This window comes from Peromyscus californicus, unplaced genomic scaffold (genome assembly GCF_007827085.1).
Source record: "Peromyscus californicus insignis strain IS unplaced genomic scaffold, ASM782708v3 Scaffold_9__1_contigs__length_137607984, whole genome shotgun sequence".
In the NCBI taxonomy this organism is placed as follows: Eukaryota; Metazoa; Chordata; class Mammalia; order Rodentia; family Cricetidae; genus Peromyscus; species Peromyscus californicus.
This window is the reverse complement of record NW_026294617.1, coordinates 124048004-124068406: the sequence shown is the minus strand read 5'-3', so window position 1 is coordinate 124068406 and position 20403 is coordinate 124048004. Positions and strand designations below refer to the sequence as shown.

At 43.9% G+C, this 20403-nt stretch overlaps 3 protein-coding genes across 6 annotated transcripts in view; 2 read left to right on the top strand and 1 right to left on the bottom strand.

The window, feature by feature from the left end:
- Window positions 1-13111, top strand: part of Samd13 (sterile alpha motif domain containing 13) — a 42749-nt gene extending 29638 nt beyond the window's left edge. For all 3 annotated transcript variants that reach the window (XM_052731172.1, XM_052731173.1, XM_052731171.1), the window contains one exon: window positions 11926-13111. In XM_052731172.1, the coding sequence (XP_052587132.1) occupies window positions 11926-12069 (144 nt within the window). In that variant the 3' untranslated portion in view covers window positions 12070-13111. The remainder of the gene's footprint in view (window positions 1-11925) is intronic.
- The window catches only part of LOC128105861 (uricase), a 143457-nt gene that overhangs the window by 20822 nt on the left and 102232 nt on the right, over window positions 1-20403 (bottom strand). The window lies entirely within an intron of this gene.
- On the top strand, window positions 1337-11918 carry LOC128105859 (dnaJ homolog subfamily B member 3-like). Its single transcript, XM_052731169.1, has one exon. It carries the CDS (start codon window positions 6858-6860, stop codon window positions 7800-7802), a length of 945 nt encoding a protein of 314 aa, XP_052587129.1. The 5' UTR covers window positions 1337-6857; the 3' UTR covers window positions 7803-11918.

The window sequence follows — 20403 nt, the reverse complement described above, 5'->3', positions numbered from 1 at the left end:
GAGAACCACAGGAGCACTCTCAGGAAGAACAGGTCCAGGATGGGCAGCACAGCGGCAGTGAGTGGCGGAGACCACCGTTCCAGGGCTGAGTCCTACAGCCTGGATGTTGGAGTTCCCATAACACCTCCAGTGAAAACCGCACTGTATGTGATGGTGCTAGGAGTCAAGGCCACTGGGAGGAAACCAGACTTAGATGAGATCCTAAGGGTAGAGCCCCAGGAGAGGATCAGTGCCCCTCTAGAAGAACTGAAGTGGTGTACTCTACTTCTCTACTGTACCCCACATAAGACTTTAGCACAAGGGTAGCTAACCTGTTGACAAACCCCTTTTTCTCATTATATGCACCCTGCTTCCACTTAGAACTATTAAATTTCCCTGTGGTCCAGTTATTTCCATCAGGTTCTCTGACAAGTCTTGCTTGAGCCAGAAGCACATCATAAGCACTACCGAGAAGGGAGTCTAAGCCACTGCCCACTCCGCCATCATGAGCAAGTGTGTCTAAGCCACTGCCCACCCCGTCATCATGAGCAAGTGTGTCTAAGCCACTGCCCACCCTGCCATCATGAGTGTGTCTAAGCCACTGCCCACCCCGCCATCATGAGTGTGTCTAAGCCACTGCCCACCCCACCATCATGAGTGTGTCTAAGCCACTGCCCACCCCGCCATCATGAGCAAGTGTGTCTAAGCCACTGCCCACCCCACCATCATGAGCAAGTGTGTCTAAGCCACTGCCTACCCCACCATCATGAGTGTATTCTAAGCCACTGCCCACCCCGCCATTATGACCAAGTTCATGATTGGTTCAGGCTGCATTGCTGGCTTCCTTGTGACTAGGAATGTTATTGTCCCTGAGATCAGCTTGTGACTTCTGTCATTAGACTGCTGCTCCTCAACATCTGAGGACTTAAACTTGACTCATTAACATGGACCCACAAGGAGATCCACTGGTTAGTGAAAGTGGGAGAGAAGGCATGGATGACTGAATGCCAGCACCACCTCCCCCACAGACAGATAAAGTGCCTGTTTTCCCAAGTATCTTAATAACTGGCATGAGTGGGGGTCCTGACCTCTGAATTATTTTCTCTTAATTTCTTCATGCTCACTGGGTGATCCTGGGACATTTGCTTTGATGGGACTCAGATTCTACACAGTTAATATTGAGTTCAACAGTAGAACGTTGCCTAAGCGCCTACTTTGAGTCCCAGGTGCCATCTTGAGACAGTTTCTCCTAAAGTAGGCTTCCAGTGGCATAGAACAAGATGCAAAGACACTTTCGGCTTAGTGATTTTTTTTTTTTTTTTGAGTGATTAGAAAAATAACTGATGCTTACCCACCTATGGACATGGGTTGCCTGGTTTTTAGGATCAAAGTATGTCAAGAATTTTACTTTCTTAAGAGCTTTTGAGAGACTATTTTGACTAATCTCAGCAAAAATACCTCCACCTACCTCAGAACATTGTGATGGGTTCACTTCATCAGACTCTGAAGGCTCCATAAGCAACACTTTCTGGTTTCAGCAATGTCATCTGTCTTGACAGTGGCATTGTCTGTGGCACTCAAACTGGATCTGATCACAGGTCACAAAGGTAGTCCTTCCAAGTGTTCTTTGGTTACTTCGCTTCTCTGTCTCGATCTTTTTGACTTTCATGTACTCAGAGAATGTAAGGAGAAGATGCAAGACAGCTGACGTTCAGTCACTGTCGTATGGTTCAGACTGTGCAGAGTTCCCGTTCTTATGAGTAAGTGAGTGACATCAGTAATTTTATTTCTGGAACACTATGGATCTCTGAGATCACTTTCTGCCTCAGAATATCATGACAAAATAACATGCACCTCAAAGTGGCCAATGAATTTTCTTCCATTACCTTTCCCTTAGCCACAAAAACAACCTCTTATCTGAAATACCCATCTGGTTAAGTCATAATTTAAACCTGAAGAGTAGACTTTCTTTTCAGATGGCTCATTGCTGCTAACATTGATCAACTTTTTGAAGAAGCCATCTTAATAAAGAAAAACAGAATTTTATATTGCTGAAGAAGTCATTTTAATGAAGGAAAACAGAATTTTGTATTGCTGCGTGTTGTCAGATACACTACCCACCTCAAAAGGGAGTTACTAAGTGGGAGGCCCATCATAACCACAAGGAGCTCAGTGCCCAAAGTCATGCGACTGCAGTACCTCTAGATTCATGGTGCCCACCAGACCAGGAACAAGCCCAGCTTCTGTGGAGCTTCAAGTGTCTCCGGCTCTGGAGCCCTGCTTTGACATACGTCAGAGAGTTATGAGTACAAAACTGTCCAAGTGCAAAATGAGCCTCTCTAGCTTCATGACAAATTCAGCTCTGAGTTAGGCCAATTCAAACCTCACACCTTAGAAAAAAACTTGATTTACCCTAGGATTTTGTAGTACCAGCACTGAACATATTCAAGGTACTCTGATGCTTGATATTTCTTAACAGTTGGGTGAACACTGAAATGCTTAAAATATTCTATAGTATAATAAATTTATAGGGGATATGGCAACTCCCTTCAGTTCATAGAAGATTTTTTTTTTAATTTTTTTTTTTTGGTTTTTCAAGACAGGGTTTCTCTATGTAGCTATGGCTGTCCTGGAATTTACTCTGTAAAGCAGGCTGGCCTTGAACTCACAGAGATCCACCTGCTTCTGCCTACCTGAGTGCTGGGATTAAAGGCATGCGCCACCACTGCCCAGCCATAAACTATTTTTTTAAAGTTACAATGCAAGCAAAAGAGTAATATTAATAGAAAGTAGCCAAAGGGAATTAATTAAAGGCAAAACTGGTAATGAAAAATATTTAAAATATGTTTATTTACGTAGAATAAGCTAAAGCACCCAAGTCAGCTGTTGAAGATGAAAACATCTGTGAAACAGAGAGCCTGGCGTGGAGCATTGACTTACTTGTTTAGTGACAACACCCATAAAATAAAGACAAAAGTACTAAAGCAATAGTAACAACAAACATTACTTTAATAAAGCCACTTTAAACCATCCCAGTCAGGAGAACCTTCTGAAGGAAGTCCAGAATATTCCATGCAGAGGAAGGACCAAACACAAAGTCATGAAACAACATTTGCTGTCTTGGCAACTCCAAGAAACTTGTATTAGGGAGTGTTGAGCAGATCGGCAGGAGATGGGGCTGAAAAGCAAGGGATGGATGGAAAAAAGATTGGTTCACCTAGCAAAGAGAGGTACTGGGGATCCACTGAGGGGCATAAATCCAACATCTGAGGGATAGATGAGTGTGATAGCTGGGATTGGTGCCTATCCCCACTTCTTATATTTGAACACTTGGCCGTAAGCTAGTGGCACTGTTTGGGAAGTTGTGAAACCTTTGGGAAGCATTAGGGAGTCAATTCTCTCCACCCACCTTTACTTGGATTCTAGGGATGAAACTCAGGTCACCAAGGTTTGGGGGAAAGTGCCTTTACCTGCTGAGCCATCTTACCAGCCTATAAGATAAATTTTAATACAATAAAAATTTCTAATGTAATCTTAACCATGATATATGATGGCTCAGTTGGTTAATAAATTTTCAAATATTTTATTTTAATAATATGAGGAAATGATCAAGATAGGAAACTGCATTGGAGACATATGATTAATTTTATGTGTTAACTTGACCAAACTAAGGGATGTCCAGATAGGTAGAACATCACTATGGTCTTGTGTATCTACGAGGAGATTAAAATTTGAATCAGTACACTAAAGAAGTGTAATCTCCCCAGTGTGGGTGGGCATCATCTAAGCCAACGATAACCCCAGTAGAACACTAAGGTAGAGTATCCTAGTTAACATTACATAGTCTGGGGTCAGCTGAGAAATGAGTCTCAATTGAGCAATTGTCTTTATCAGGTTGGTCTTTGGACATGTCTCTGAGGGGCTGTCTTGATCCGTAATTGTTTAGAAGGGCCCCGCCCATGTGGGCAGTATCATTCTCTGCACACATAGTCCTAGACTATCCAAGGAAAGTAGGTGAGCCGAGCCTGTAAGCAAGTCCCCAAGCAGCCTTCCTCCATGGTTTCTGCTTCAAGTTGTACTGCTTGGATTTTGGCCTCGACTTCTTCAGTGACAGACCCTGACCTGGAAGTGTAAGCCACATATACTTTCCTGACCTAAGTTGCTTTTAGTCAGAACATTTTTATCACAGAAACAGAAAGGAAACCAGAATGTGGAGGAAGAATGAGTTTGCCTGTGTGGCCTGAGGTTATCTGTCTTCTGCCATCTGTCATTGCAGCTCTTAGTTCTTAGACCTTCAGATGCAACCAGGACTTGCATCATCAACCACCCCCCACCTCAACCATTTTCAGTTCTCCAGACTTTTGAATTAATACCACAGGTTTCCTTGGAGTCCCAATTGTCGTTTAGACCTAACTTATCAACCCGCATTGACCCTTTTCATTGGAGGATCCAATACATTCTGACTTTGGGAGACATTTAGGAAATTCCTGACGGTTTCTCTTTTTGTTTTGTTTAACTAAACAGGAAGAAAGGGAAGGGGCTGGGGTTTAATCAGAAACTAGAGAAGACCAGTTGCGTTAAGAATGACCACCAAGGAGAATGGAAAGGAGATGATCACAAATCAATTCTGTTTCTACACTGTACCAACCCAGCTGAGGTTGTGCAGTGTGTCATCTTCATGGTTTTCCTCTGTTGTGTCCGCAGCACTGGGTCTAGGAGTTATGGATGCAGAATTGCTGGCTCCTCCTGGCTTGGGTGCTTGTGGCCTGGGCACAAGAGGGCTACTTTAGAGGATCCGTGAACGAATGACTCCCACGGCAGCCAAGGGCTGCACGGAGAAGGTTGTGAAAGGGACTAAGAACAGTGCAGAACACGGAGTTGAAATGAGAGATTGATTTAGAAGAGTGCAGAGGGAGAGCAGTTGGATTGAGTGCTTCAGAGGTCGGTCTTGTCTAGCTGATGGCATTTCAGGAATCAGTTCTAAAGGTAGTCGATTACCATCACAAATAGGTGAAATCATGGCAGATGGCACAGTTGTTTCTTCCTCACAGCAACAGTCTGATGTGGTTGATGGAGATGATTTGCATCACTATATTTCAAAAGTCCAGGGGATAGAGCCTCTGTCATTCTTGGTGGCTGTCAGTGGAAGGAGGAAGGAGGGGAGCAAGCATGTGGTTTCATGATCTGCCTTAAAGAGGTTCACATCTCAGTGACCATAAGTCAGTCACACGCCATGCCGAATTACAAAGAAGTCTGGGAAATGTGAAGTTGTGTGTCCTGTGAAATGGGCAGTGGGATGCTTAATGTCCATTGTCAACTTGACAGAGCCTAGAATGACCTGGGAGATAAGTCTCAGGGTGTGCCTGTCAGAGGTGATCTTGTTTGCTTGCGTTGACTGAGGTGGGAAGAGCCACCCACTGAAGGTGGGACTGCATGTGCATGAAGCAAGGAGGAGAGCATCAGCATGTAGTCCCTGCTGTCTTCTTCCTGACCATGGGTGCCATGTGATCACCTGCTTCAAGTTCTGCTGCCTCAACTCACCCACCATGGTGGACTAGACCTTGAGCAGTAGGCCAAAATAAAGTCACTTTTATGAGGGCATTTTGCCACAGCAACAAGAAAGGAATCAAGACAGGTAGTGAACACCCTTACTACACTGGAGCCCCAGTGCTGTTTCTTCTAAATAGTGTCTGTGGTTCCGATACTGCTACTTAGTTTAGTTTTTAAATACAGAGATAAAGTTCCAAAAGGTTCACATTAACAGATCAGCTGAAGTACATACTGAATGAGGAGTCAAACTTCTGATTCTGTTCCCTCCGTGTGTCCATTAAAAACCCTGCTTAAATTTGCCTCTGACCCAGTTTCCTTTCTTGATGAATGAATTTTCTTTTTTTTTAATCAGAAATGTATATATGATTTCAAAAATTAAGACAACCCCCAACCTACCACACCCATTATGCTAGTGGAAATATTAAATAACAAAGGTCAGGGGCTGAAAACCTGTTTCAGCAGTTGAGTACTAGCTACTCTTCCAGAGGACCCAGGTTCAATTCCAGAACCCACATTTTGGCTCACAACTCTGTACTCTGGTTCCAAGTGATCTGACACCCTCTTCTGGCCTCTTCAGACACTGCACGCAAGTGGTATGCAGACATATATGCAAGCAAATACCCATACACATTCCAGGCCAGCCAGCAAAATACCCATACACATTCCAGGCCAGCCAGCAAAATACCCATACACATTCCAGGCCAGCCTAGTCTACAGAACGAGTTCCAGGATAGGCTCCAAAACTACACAGAGAAACCCTGTCTCGTAAAACCAAAAATAAATAAAATAATGAAGTCACAGTGACACCCAGGAGGGCACTAAAAGTGTTGGCCTCCATAGTGACCCAAAGCGGATGTTGCATCTGCTGACTTGTGGCTGTTACAAACAAGGCAAATAATTTTTAAGCTACACAAATGGTTTCTCTCAGTTAACAAGACACAGTGTTCTTATTTACTGTGCATGTGTTTATCTTTGAGTAAGATAAGGTCTTTCCAATTTGTGTAACATCCATCTCAGATGTCCCCCCACTACGAAAACAAGGCAGGCACAGCATCAGCTGAGACTCTGGGGGTCACTGGCTTGAGGTGATGACCTCATAGTCACTCCTGCACAATGAGCAGCAAAGGCCTCTAGAGCATGGGCGTGGTGGCCTGGGAAGGACCCACACACTAAAGAGGAATTTCTCCACCAGAAGAGGCTTCACTCCAAGAACCATGTGATGACATTCAAAGCTGTAAACTTGAATGATTGACCATCTTCCTTTCTGAAGTTATATGGAAATTTGTCAAAATCTCAACCCTTGGTGGGGCAAGGCTGTTTGAAGAAACATGGTGAATTATTACAAAGTACTAGGGGTGCCTCAGAATGCCTCCTCCTCTGATATCAAGAAGGCTTTCCACCAGTTGGCTCTGCAGATACACCCAGACAAGAATCCAGGAGACAAGGAAGCAGCAGAGGAGAGATTCAAACAAGTATCAGAAGCCTATCATGTCTTATCTGATGCCAAGAAGCGAAAGGACTATGACAGGTCCAGATGGAGCCGTACCAGAGGAGAAATCAGAGGTGATGACCGTACCAGAGGAGAAATCAGGGGTGATGGCCATACCAGAGGAGAAATCAGAGGTGATGGCCGTACCAGAGGAGAAATCAGAGGTGATGGCCATACCAGAGGAGAAATCAGGGGTGATGGCCATACCAGAGGAGAAATCAGAGGTGATGGCCATACCAGAGGAGAAATCAGGGGTGATGGCCATACGAGAGGAGAAATCAGGGGTGATGGCCGTACCAAAGTGGAACTCAGGGGTGATGGCCGTATCAAAGGGGAAATCAGGGGTGATGGCCGTACCAAAGTGGAACTCAGAGATGATGCCAGAGACAAAACCCATTTGGAGGAAGAACTGTGCTTTCAGAGGCCACGCTGCAGCTTCCAGAAGGTCACTGAAGATGAAGACCTCTTTTCAGGAGACTGCTGGTTCACTGGTCCCATGGCTCAGTCCAGAAGAGCCTCTTCCCCCTTCTTTAGTGTCACGCCCATCGTGGACACAGGATTTTCTACTTTCGTGTCCCAAGGATCAAAATTGAGTCCTTGTGCCTCTGAGACACATGTACCATATGTAAGCCATGGAATGGGAAAGTTCAGACTGGTCACCACTTGTAGCTGGATAGTGAATGGTAAGAGAGTTGTCACAAAGAAAGTTGTAGAGAACATGAGAGGACCAATGGAAATAGAGAATGAACGCCTGTTGTGTCGGAATCCTTCACGTGATTGGTAAGGAGCTGCCATTTTATTCTTCACTAGGAGTTGCAAATGAGATATGTGTGTCTTGATGCCCATCAAAGATGCTTGGGATCTGAGGGTTGAGTGGCAGAGACAGAGGCCGTCCTAGCCTAAAGCTCTCCTCGCTGTGGAGGGGAGTCATGGGCCAGATGTTAATACAGAAGACCAGTGAGGAGCAGCGCTGACCTTCCAGCCTGTGTTCTCACTCAGGGGGTGGGGGACAGACACAGCACATGAAAGGCAGAATCCCAGTGCCCTTCCACGGATGTCCCACCTGCTGCTTACCACCCAGTGCCTCCTTCTTGGTGACTCTTCCTTTTCTTCCCCTAGCCTGTTTTTCTATGTCTCTCTTTCTCTATTCCCATCTCACCTCTCTCCACATGCATTTCCTATGGTTCATATCATGATCAAGTCTAATTCAGTGGGTTATCTACACATAGATTAATGCTGACAGACAGTGAAAAGTCTCTGTTAAGGGTTAAGGAGATATATATGTGTGTGTGTGTGTATGTATGTATGTATGTGTGTGTATGTATGTATGTATGTATGTATGTGTGTATGTATGTACGTGTGTATGTATGTATTGGCTGCTCAGTAGATGTCTTGAATTGTTCTCTCTGAATTCTCCAGAAGTGCAGTCTAGTAACTGCTTCCCCATCTTACAGATGAGGAAATGAGGCTTAAAGAGATAGAGTAGCATGCCCCGGCCCTACCCAATCCTCAGTGATATAGTAGCTACTCTGTCCCCTGGATTTATAAATCTGGAGCCTCGGCTATTGGAAATTCAGACCTATCCTCTCCACACCTTGCATGCATGTATCAGAACTTGCTAGAACTTCCTAAGTAGACAAACATTTTAGCAGTCTGGCACAACAGGGATTTGGAGTTTGCTTATACATGAAGACAGGAACACTGTAGCACAGTGAAGCTAGAAAATGCTTGTCCATTAACACAGAAATCCCAGGGAGTGAATTATATCTTTGTTCTCGCTTTAATTGTGATGTGTTTACAAATCTTGGTTGTTTGTTTATTCTGCTGAGCCAGAGTCTGTTGGTTGCATTTCACCCCTCCAGTCTATATTAATAAACTGCTGGGATCCGGGTGAGTTCCTCCTTAGAAAAGCTACTGATGAAGTCTGCGGTTTCCAGTCAATGCTGGTTAGCAAAAATTGGGTTTCATTTGCAATTACCATCTATTATAGAAGTTAAATAACAAATTATTAGCTCTTTTAATCAAGGGACTTTCCCATGGGTGAGATTTTGATGAGGCAAATGTTTTATGCAGTTCTTGAAAATTTTAATCTTGGTGAATTTTCTCCCCTAGTGGGAATACATTTACATCCTTCTGGCAAAGATGCAGAAAGGAAGCAAAGGGTGGACTTGGACACAGAAGGCGCTGGTTTCTTTTAGTGCCCATCATTTGCTAAGGGAAGAGAAACATCCCACTGTTTGGAACGGGGTGTGTATTTAACTCAGTGCAGCTGGGGGTCCAAGGTTGCTAACGTTCACTATTCAGAAAAGGGCATGTGTGCCTAGTACCCACAGATAGGGGTGTCTTGCTGCCAAATGCATTAGAAGAGGGATGTGGACATGGCTCAACCGGATAGAATCCCTGGTTGCTAAATGGTTGCCTGTGCTTGCCTGCCCCCTAGGTTGTGGTAATAGGATTCAGATTGCTGCCTGCCTGACCATATGCTCACAGCCGCCTAGTACTGCCTTCTGCCCTCCTGGGTCTGCGCTGCTAGAGTCAGGCTAAAGGGGAAAGCTGTGTGTGTGGATGACAATACATTTCAACACGTGCACAGTGAGTGTCTCCAGAGGGATCCCTTCTGCCCACTGCTCTGAGGTGAACGGCAGAGTGCCTGAGGGACAAAAGGAAATCATCAAATTGGAACATAAAACATGATTTTCCATTTTGTCTCAAGTAAAATCCAAATCTCAGCATTTTCACAGACACACTTGGCAGAAATGCTGAGCTGCAGAGGGCTGTTTGGCCAGCGCAGATTTCTTCTTTCCATAATTCACTTTCAGTTAGTAAAGGCAGTTTGATTATGCAGAAATGCAAACAGGATCTGAAAGCAGAGGTGCCTGTTTGGAGCAGAGAGGGTCATATCTGAGCAGGCGCTGCTAAGGGACTATGGAGCAGGCAGGGCTCGGCTCCTTAGGCATCACAAGTCTGAGTTCATCTCACCCAGAGCGGAGGCTGAGCTCTGAGGCCACCAAATCTTAGAATGCTGTGGTCACAGAGTGCTCTCTGCTCTGCTCCTGGGGTTTCTTTGGGGACAACAACTCCTCTCAAGCAAGTTCACCTCGAAATAGTTAACAGGCAACTCAGACTCTTACAGTATTGTTGATGGGCAGTCTTGATCACTAACAGTGAGGGGAGAGAGGGGGAGGGAGGGAAGGAGGCAGGGAGATTAAGCTGTAAGCTTTAGTACTGGTCACTTCCCATGTTTGTGAGTAATTTCCAACTGCCCTTGAAGCAGCTGCTTGTTTGTGTGTGGTGGTTGTCTCTCCCAAATCAGCATGAGATGTTTTAGTAGCCGAAAACTGTTTCCCGAAGTCAGAAACACTGTGAGGCAGCTAGAAGCAATTCCTTGTTCTGCTGTTTCATGATGGGTGGCTGACAAGTAAAATGAGCATGGCAAGGAGGTGTGTTGCTCGCTCATAGCTCAAGGAGTGCATGCAGGAAGGCCTCGTGGAATCCTATTGGAAGCCCTGCATTCCCCCCATCTCCCAGGGGGAGACAGGAGCAAGGGCCGCAGAGTGGGAAATTCTCTAGCCCCTTTGACCTGGTGTTGTTTGTCTACACTCTTAGAGTTCAACACATTTTCTCCACAGCCTGGCAAGGTCCATGAGAGTGGGGAGCAATGGCTTCCCTGGGGGATGAAGTAAACAGGGTCACGGTTTTATGTGGTCACTGAAATGTCTCCTTTTCTCATCAGCCGAGGTTGGTCCAAGAGTGTTCAGACAAAATTATGAACAGAACTCTTCAGCACAGCTGACCCAAGTCTCCTAAAGTTTGGGCTCTGCCTTAAGAGACATACAATTTCTTCCATAAACGATAACAAAAGCATGGTCACGGCCAGCATTCTTGGAGTTTCCTTTCCATAAATTCCAAGTACTCTCTCCGTTCTGACCATTTTCATCTCTTTGTTAGAAGCCCATTTTAATTTCCTCCCTTGTAGTCTCCAGAGTACCTAAAGAACCCAAGGGATGGGCTCTCAAACACAAGGGGACAGGGGTTGGCAGCTGGCAGGGCCCTAACCTTCACAGCCTTGTTCTTGATCTGTTGAGAGGAAGCGCGGTAGGGAGCCTCAGTGTGGAAAGTCGGTGGTTTTCAGGTTGAGGGAGGACAAGAGGAGAGTCTCTTTCAAAGGGGGAGCTGTGCTTACTGTTGCCCACTACTATAATTAGCAAGATTTCCAGAAAGCTTTGAGTCTACTCAGTTAGGCTATCTAGATAACAAACATTTAATTGTGACATTGAGCAGAGGGGACTGGGTTTTGGGGTAGAGTGCCGGTCCCCATGCTGATGCCCGTAAAGCCCTGGTTTCCTTCAGAGGGGAGATAAGGAGACAGAAGGAAAGGAGACAAAGGCCGTGGACAGACAAGCTTTCAAATCCCATGCTGCTCTTCCCTAATTCTTTTTGTGTCAAGCCAGTAAACTTCTTGCTCAATCCTTGCTTTGCCTATAAATTAAGGATGGTAATCTCTGCCTGTTGTAATTTATAGACTGGTTTGGGAACTTAAGCATATAAAGAATTCTAGCAAATTTTAATCTATTTCATGGGTGGAACATGTCCTTATCCCTTTCAGAAGGAACTTCTCGGATCCCTGAGGTAGATACATACTACTTTAAACTTGCCTGTGGGTTTCTTAAGATTTGTGATAGGATCTTGAAAACAAGATCAGCTATAGAGTGTGTTTAATCTCAACACAGAGATGTTTTGAAATAGAAGATGGAAGGTATAATGAAGATTCCGTTTGACGCCATTACAGTAGTTTTTAGCTGGAGAGGAGTGTTGTAACTCCCGTCCGTTTTCACCCTTCCTTGATCTTCATTCCCAAGAGCTGCTGCACTTGCTCACACACTGCCTTTCCTCTCTTTCCATTCTAGGAAATTGATGGAAAATCCCTGCTCTTGATGACGAGAAATGACGTGCTGACAGGGCTGCAGTTGAAACTGGGGCCTGCTCTGAAAATCTATGAGTATCATGTAAAACCTCTTCAGACCAAGCATTTAAAGAACAGCTCTTCCTAGTAAAGTGAAATCGAGGTCTCAGTCCTCAGAACAGAATTCACAGTGATGTAATTTAGTTTCGTGTTGTGAGACTTCACAAACAGAATACATACAGGTGTATACATAAAGAATTTCGATCCAACAAAGTGTTATCCTATTGGATAGTCTAGGCAATCCATTGGCTGGCCAGACTCAGCCTGGAGGAGCAAAGACAGAATGTACACGCAATGGTTGTCCTTGTCACACCAAGTTGTCATTGACTCTTAGGTATCCCTCCCTTCAGGGGCTTTGAAATCACAGAATTTTCTTTGTTTCAGCATAGACTGTTTTCTGTCAACTTCTTAGAAGGGAGGATGGATGTGGAATGAGTGGTCTGGGTTATAGACGTAGCAATGAGTACAAACAGAACTCCGTGGGGAGGGAGATGAGTGAGGGAGCGCTGTCTCCCGTGAATTGCTCTGCTCCTAGATGTAGGCTCCATAGATGGAATTGCCAACACCCTTTTTTTCTAGAGGGTTCTCCACTTGACCTTCTTAAGGTTTCACAGGGATATGCTGTGCTGTGTGTGAATCAAACATGCACCAGGCTCCCTTCAGGAGCGGAACTCTTTCTGAGAAGAGAAACTTGCTTTGCACTGGAAACCTCCTTGTAATCAACTCACTGTCACGGGGAAAGAATATTTCCTGCTTATGTTGGTTCCTTGTTGCTGAAGAAAGCATTTAGGGGCTTTGGGGGTTTTGTTTGTTTGTTTGTTTTTGTTTTTTACTTTATGGTTTATATTTATAATTCTTTCTGAAGCAGTTTGTCAAGAGTTAATAGATCCCAAAGCTTTGTTAATAGCACAGAATATTTTTATATATGCATATATATTCCTCCATGATTCTGTAATATTTTTTTAATTGTCCTATGCTGTGTTTGGTCCCTGGTTTGAGTACTTGTCTTTCAGAATTTGAAAAAGTGGACTTGCTACATCTCTGTTCAAAGAGACATTTACTGAGCGATGTTTGTCCATGCCTTGGTGAGTTGGTGCTTTGTGATTGCAATAAAACACTGTTTCAGTTCACCAAGTATGTCTTTGGTTTCTTCTCATTTGATCCGTTCCTTGAGGATTAAAGATTAACAACATCTTGAAAACACAGAAAGTTAAGCTTTAAAAAGAAAACTTTAGAGTGAATGAGATGGCTTAGTACATAAAGGTTCTTGCCACCAACTCTGAGGACTTGAGTTCAAGCCTTGGGTATACACGTGTGTGCATGAGTGCACACACTCAAAAATAATAAAGTTAAATTTTTAAATAAAATTAAACTATGTAGACATATATATATATATATATATATATATATATATATATATATTATAAATTGAACCTCATATAAGCTAAATCACCATGTCAGATCTCATTCCTTCTTATAGTCCACCCAGCAATCGATTTTAGGTGGTATTTTAGCCAAGGGTGTTTTACTTGCCTATCAGAACCGTGATTTGATACTAACTTAGCAGGGAGTCCATGGGCCTGAGTTGGCCTCTCCTCCCTATTTGAAAGACTTCCCCATTGCTCTATGGGGACCATTTCTCTGAAGAACATAAAACCTAATTCTATTTATTTTTAATTATTTTATGTGTATGGGTGTTTATTGTCTACATGTATGTCTGAGTATTGTGTGTATCCCTGGTTCCCACAGAAGCCAAAAGAGGAGATCAGATCACCTGGAAATGGAGTTATGGATTATTGTGAGCTGCCATGTGGGTGCTAGGAATCAAACCCCAGTACTCTGGAAGAGCAGCCTGTGATCTTACCTGATGAGCCATCTCTCCAGCACTAAGAACATAAAATCTAAAGATGAAAGTGAAAAGACCTAGAAAATTGAATAGTTCAGAATTCAAAGATGGATCCCAGCTGGTGATATCTCTCAGTTGGTAGAGTGCCTGCCTGGTACACACTGGTCCTCAAATTTGATTCCCAGTACCACATACTCTGGGCATGGCAGCACATACTTGTAATCCTAGCACTTGGAAGGTGGATGCAGGTGGATCAGGAGTTCAAGCCAGCCTGGGCTATATAGGAAGTTTGAGACCAGCCTGGGTTGTAGGGCACCCTATCTCAAATAAACAAAAATTGCATTTTAAATTACTTCAGTTAAGGAGTTTATGGGGTGTCTAGCACTTCAGTGTTTTGCTTTGCACTATCAACAAGAAAGTGACTACAAAGGGATAGTTTCTAGTCCCAGCCTCCCACCTGGCGCTCGGCAACAATAGGCAGAACACAGTTAGGCCCTGGTAAAGTGGCAAGGCAGGTAAGACAACAGCCTGTGGAGACCCTGATGAGAGGCAGGAGATGATGGAAGAGAGAACTTGCGTGGATCTTCATCTGCTCCAACAGATGAAGTGTTAACTGGAAATGGCTCCCTTGGGAGTGATGGGGACTGCCCACCTCACCCTCATTACTGTTAGCATAACAAGATGCGAGCTTCCTTAGTCCCCGTCTAAATGGCCAGAGAAGGAGAACCATCGGCAAGGCTAGGTAGGCGAGGGTAGGTACGTAGCTCCTCCCATCTCTTTGCTCCATCATTGTACAGCACAAAATTGTTGTCTTGGACATTGCCATCGCCACACGAACTCCAAACAGCAGAGGGAAGGAGGAAACAAAGGAGTAGAACTTCATTCTTTTGGAAAAGTGGTTCTCAACCTTCCTAATGCTGTGACCCTTTAATACAGTTCCTCGCCGGGCGGTGGTGGCGCACGCCTTTAATCCCAGCACTCGGGAGGCAGAGCCAGGCGGATCTCTGTGAGTTCGAGGCCAGCCTGGGCTACCAAGTGAGTTCCAGGAAAAGGCACAAAGCTACACAGAGAAACCCTGTCTCGAAAAACCAAAGGAAAAAAAAATACAGTTTCTCGTGTTCTGGTGACCCCAACTATAAAATTACTTCATTGCTACTTCATAACTGTAATGTTGCTACTGTTATGAGTCCTAATGTCAATATCTGATATGCACAGATTGAGGACCTTTGTTTTAGGACATTTCTTATGCCTTATCTTACATCTTCCTGACCAGAACCTAGTCTCATTGCCATTCATTAGCTGCAAAGGACTCTAGAAATATTCTTCTCCTGTGAACCTGTGAACCTAGCTACGAGCCCATGCCTCATTACTCTGTAATAAAACTGAAATAGGTTCGCCCTAACCCAGCTTATATCAGCAATAAAATCTGACCCCAGGTGGTCTCCGTATAATGAACTACACCCTAACTCTAGTTATGGGCAGATTGTAACCTAAACCAAAGAAAACCATAGTAACCAAGCAAATGAGCCTCAGCCAGTCCCAAACTGCAGGTCAAATCCATAACAAAGCATCACACCTAACTGGAGCAACTGAGTAATCTCCATATGTCATTTCCTTTCTGGTTATGAAAATGGCTCCTCATCTCAAGAAGGCATCCTACAGCATCCTCAGGCTACATCAGTGCCCATTTCTAGAACCTGCTTCTTGCTCAAGCTTTCTTCAATGTCAGGGTTTGTTTTCCTTGTAATGCCTATGAGAAACTGGGGGTGTTTGGGAACAGCTTGTAGTTACTGCCATCAGTGGGTCACTAAACACTCAGAGCAGATGATACAACGTATGGCTTTTTAACTAGGTTTTTCTCCAGGTTGAACTTGGCATATCCTAACTCAGCCTCAGCATAGAATTTCTCTGTGTGCGCTGAGGACAGAGAGATTGTTGAAAAGCAAATGAAAAAAATATGAAAAGCATCCCTCAGCTGATAACACCTTTCACACAAAATCGGTAAGTTCAAGCTTGCCTGCTGTTCTCAGACACTGAAGGAAGGGCCCACAACAGCCAGGATGATTGACGCTGTAGCAGTAGCTGAAGGTGTTCTGTCCCTCTCCATCAGGGACAATCACTATTACTGAAATAGGCCACCAGGTTAGCTGACGTTCCACAGCTGGGAGCGTTTGTTCCTCACACTGCATTTCAATGAGTGTGGCCTTGGTCTACAACTGGTCACAAATGCACTTGCCATATGGGAACACATACCATGAATGCAGTGGGAAAGTACTTGCCTGGATGCCAATATATTTTATGATAAAAGTGTATGTGAGATCTGATGGTGATTAATTTTAACCGCACAGGCAGAGAGGATACCAGAATCAGGGAGACTCAAGGAAGTCCCTGCTGTTCTGCCATCCCCTGCCACACACACACACACACACACACACACACACACACACACACACACACACACACACACCACATTTGAAGGTTGAATTCAGGCCCTACAAATTAGATGTAATGGGCTGATTTAAAGTCTAGGCCACAGGCTCACCACTGTTCAGTGTAGTCTAAACTGATACATGCTTTCTTTACTTTAGCCAGAGTGTGTGTGTGTGTGTGTGTGTGTGTGTGTGTGTGTGTGTGTGTGTGTATGTGTGTGTGTGTGTGTGTGTTGTGTGTGTTGTGTGTGTGTGTGTGTTTAAATGAATTGGGACATTTCCAGTGGTGCTGGAATTTCCAGTGTGTTAATGCCTTCCATTTTAGCTTAACGCATTTGCAGTAATTGTCTGGATTCCAAAGGCATTCGAGCTTTAGACACTAACTCTACCCTACACTATTTTAATAACACAAAAAAACACAGAGCCTTTGTTGATTAAGTTAATTCAGGAGTTAGAGATTGCAAGCCAATTTAATTGAAAAGAAACAAGCTGGCATATTGCACCAGAGCATGCAGCAGGCATGAGCATTATTTTAAAAGAAATTTTAATTAAAATATAATTACATAATTTCCCTCTTTCCCTTTCTTCCCTCCCACCTCTCATGAGAATCATTTTGGTAGTGGATAGTTAATGGACGTGGATGTGAAGAAAAATGTGTCAGTTGGCACAGTCTTCATTTTATTTTTAACAAACACCCTATGTGAATATAGATTATTTTTTTGTTCTTGGAGTCTAGTATATGTTGTCAGGAACACAAATCATCTTTTGACTGCATTAGTGAAATTTATCTTTGGGGGAATTTAATTTGCACAAGTCTGATAAACCACAGTTGCCCAACCACTTCCAGATTTGGAAGCCAAAGGAGAGAAGTACTTACTGGTGGTGATTCACAGTCCCTGCAAATGGGATCTGCAGGGGTCAGACCTGGGCCCAGAGCCACGGAGTGCTTTTCTGTAATGATGTGGGGGATGAAGTTAAATGTTCAAAGGGCTGACTGCTTCAGGACTGAAATACCTCTTAAGAAAAATTTGTTCATTCTGCTTCTAAATGGGGAAGAGAAACCCCAGGAAGAGGAGGATGCACATTATGCACACTAATGACAGCTTGTTAGCTCAATGCTGGAGCACCATAGGCAGTTAAATAACCTGGGTACCATTTCTGGCCAATTGTGGCAGTGTGATATTGAAAGACAATAAAATCCAAGTCCATTTGATGGTCATGCCAATTTGCTTCTTAAAATCACATGGAGGCAGCAAACCCAGAGGGAGAGTTTGGTGTATGTAGACTAGCCCTGATGTTCAGTGATGAAGCACCCTGTAAGTAAGGTCACAGAAGTCTTGAGTTACCCACAAGCGGATAGCTAAACTCTACACTTGAGTTCATTCGGTGAGGTATTCCTTTACAGTTTTCCTTAAGGAAGAACTAGGAAGCCTTCTATTAGAAAATGCTCCCTCTTCTGCAGAATAAGATCACAGGCTGGCCCATCTCGTCAGCAGCAGCAGACAGGTGAGGTTGATAAGAAAGTTATGGGCAGAAGCCAGTATTGTGCAGTACAGACTTGAGCTGGAATCCAGCCCCACCACTCATGACTTGACACAGGTCGTGAGTAAGTGGTAAATGATGATAAATGCACCTCTCACTTGCAGAGATTACATTGTCTGGGAAGCCAGATAGATCTGTGCGCTACCAGCTAAGGGAGAATGGGCATGCTGTCTCTCAGGCACCGCCCATGGGGCACCTTGGCTTAAAAACTTTAAGCTTCTAGAAAAATGAGATTAAGCAATGAAAACAAGCTTTCTACAGGAACCTCCATCTCTAGCAAGGTGACCCATGCTAAACATCATCTTTGTAAATCAAAAGCAGCAGAGACATTTGGTAAATTGTGCTTCATATACTTTTCTCAATGGATTACATTCAACTTTTACATACCGGAAGCCAACTGACTTGAAAATAATACTACAGGACTTGTGGGATCATTCTGAGGAACAGTCAGGGAAGCTCAGCAAGCAGCCAGCAGTTCCTGCCTTGAAGAATTGGTGTTTGGGGTGGCATCCTCTCCACCATGCCCAAACCCAACAGTTCCAGGTAAGATCCCTGGATGCAATGGAGGAAAAGCGCAGGAGTTGCAACAGGAAGGCTTGCACTTCCGCTAGAAGTCCTCAGGAAGCCTTTTAGCAGGAGCTAAGGCATTTGGCAATACCATCTGCAAAGGAAATGCAGAACCATAGCCATTGTTCCAGGCAGCCATGGGTCCAGCCAATCAGGATGGCCGGGACAGATCCTGGGGAAAACAGCAATCCTAACACCCGTCTCATGAGGTCAGTGGGGAACTGACTGGAAAGACCCACTGCAGTCATTGGAATCACACATGAAAGTGCACTCAAAACACGGTTTTATTCCTAAGATCCCCACTTACTGCAAGCCTAGAACCATCACAGAATTAACAGATGCTCAGCCGAGACACTGCCTATCTGATGAACACTGATGTTGTTCAGAATTAAAATAGTTTTACTCCTTTTAGGCTGTTGGATAGTTCTAAATGATTTATCTTCATAAGGGCACACAAACCAAAACAAATGAAATCAAGCCAAGAAAGCATCATTTAAGTTTCCTTAAAAAGTGTTACAATCAGTTAAAGGAAACACTGAGAAGAAAACTAGGTATAAATTTGTATTGGGCTGCAGAATCTTGAGTTAATTTGAGGCCCTGGTCAATGTACAGGTATCTCATCTCCAGTCTGAAGTGAGCATTTAAAATGCGTTTGTGAAGCTAATAAGAGAGGCTGTGTGATACCTTTCTGATCTTAATGAAGATGGAGGGGTTTGGGTCAACAGCAAACAGCCAAAACATTTTAGAAATGAAAAATCTGAATAAAATGCACTCATTAATTTAAGCCAATTTGGTTGACACTAGTCTGCTTAATTATGTGTTTGAGTAGACTTCTATGAAGAAGTGTTAACACTGAGGTAACTTCCTTCAGCCACCAAAGAGTCCGTGTGTTGTCACATGCATTCTGCATATATCTAAGACCCGACAGACACAGGCTTACTCCTCCCACAGTTTAAAAAGGCAAATTCTCAAAAATACAAATCCCCAATAGAGGAGTAATACTGAATTAAAAGTCAGGAGACCTGGCTTCTGGCCTCTGGTTCATTTTTAGCTTGTCTACAAGTCTACTTTGTACAAGTCTCTGAATTTCCCCCCACGTATCTAAAATAAATAACTACAAGTCTGTCTCCATGCTCAAGTTCTATTGTGTTCTAAGAATGCAATGGTCTGGTCTCTGTATCCCTGCTCTCTACCATGCAGTTGCCACACAATGGTACATCACGTTCTATAGTGCTTCCCCCAGTAAGAGTTCTAAGAATTTGGTTTGATTATGGCTCCCTTTGAACTATACTAGGAACAACTGTTTTCCTTGAAAAGTGACAAGTTTGCTGATTGCACAATCCTATAACTTAAAGTCTAAATCACTCCTGTTGTGTCCTCTGGTCAAGTGTTCCCCTGGGAATATGCTGTGCAAGCTAGAGTTGAGTCTGGGAAGTATCATTTTCTAAGTGGCATGGTAAATAGATCCTTCTGATTATCACCCTAAATTACCAAACCCAAGTGCTCTGCCTACTTGGAGCAAAACCCTGTATAAGTCAGGTGTTTAGAGGCCACACTTATCTTCAGGACAGCACCCCATCATCACAGGGTATCATCTCCAGATTGGTACCACACTTGCACCTCTATGGGGTCCTTCCATCACTATGGCACCTGCAGCATTGTGATGGCGCCAGGGTGACAGAGTGGGTAGGTCCAATGGTCACTTACAGACAGCCTCATTGCATTTCAGTGGGACCTTCCTGATCTAAGGGGGACTCTTGAAGCCTTTGGATTGTGCCAGCTGTGCCCCTGTGGGCAGGAAATGATCACGTATCCATTTTAGTCAAGATGAATCCCTGTCCCCTTTTAAATGAAAAGTGTTCAGTCTATTTGACTTGCCACCAAATTACTATTAGCCACCACATCAAGTCCTTCAATATTAGTCTCTACTGCTGGGAGGTTGGATATTTATTACTGAGAGTTACTGGTCATAGAAAGCCAGATCCCATGCCTCTGAACTCATATGTGGCTAGATATTGACTGTGAGATGCTCCCAGAG

Excerpts from the sequence above, each read along its gene's own strand:
- LOC128105859 (XM_052731169.1), top strand. The coding sequence starts at position 6,858 with ATGGTGAATTATTACAAAGTACTAGGGGTGCCTCAGAATGCCTCCTCC.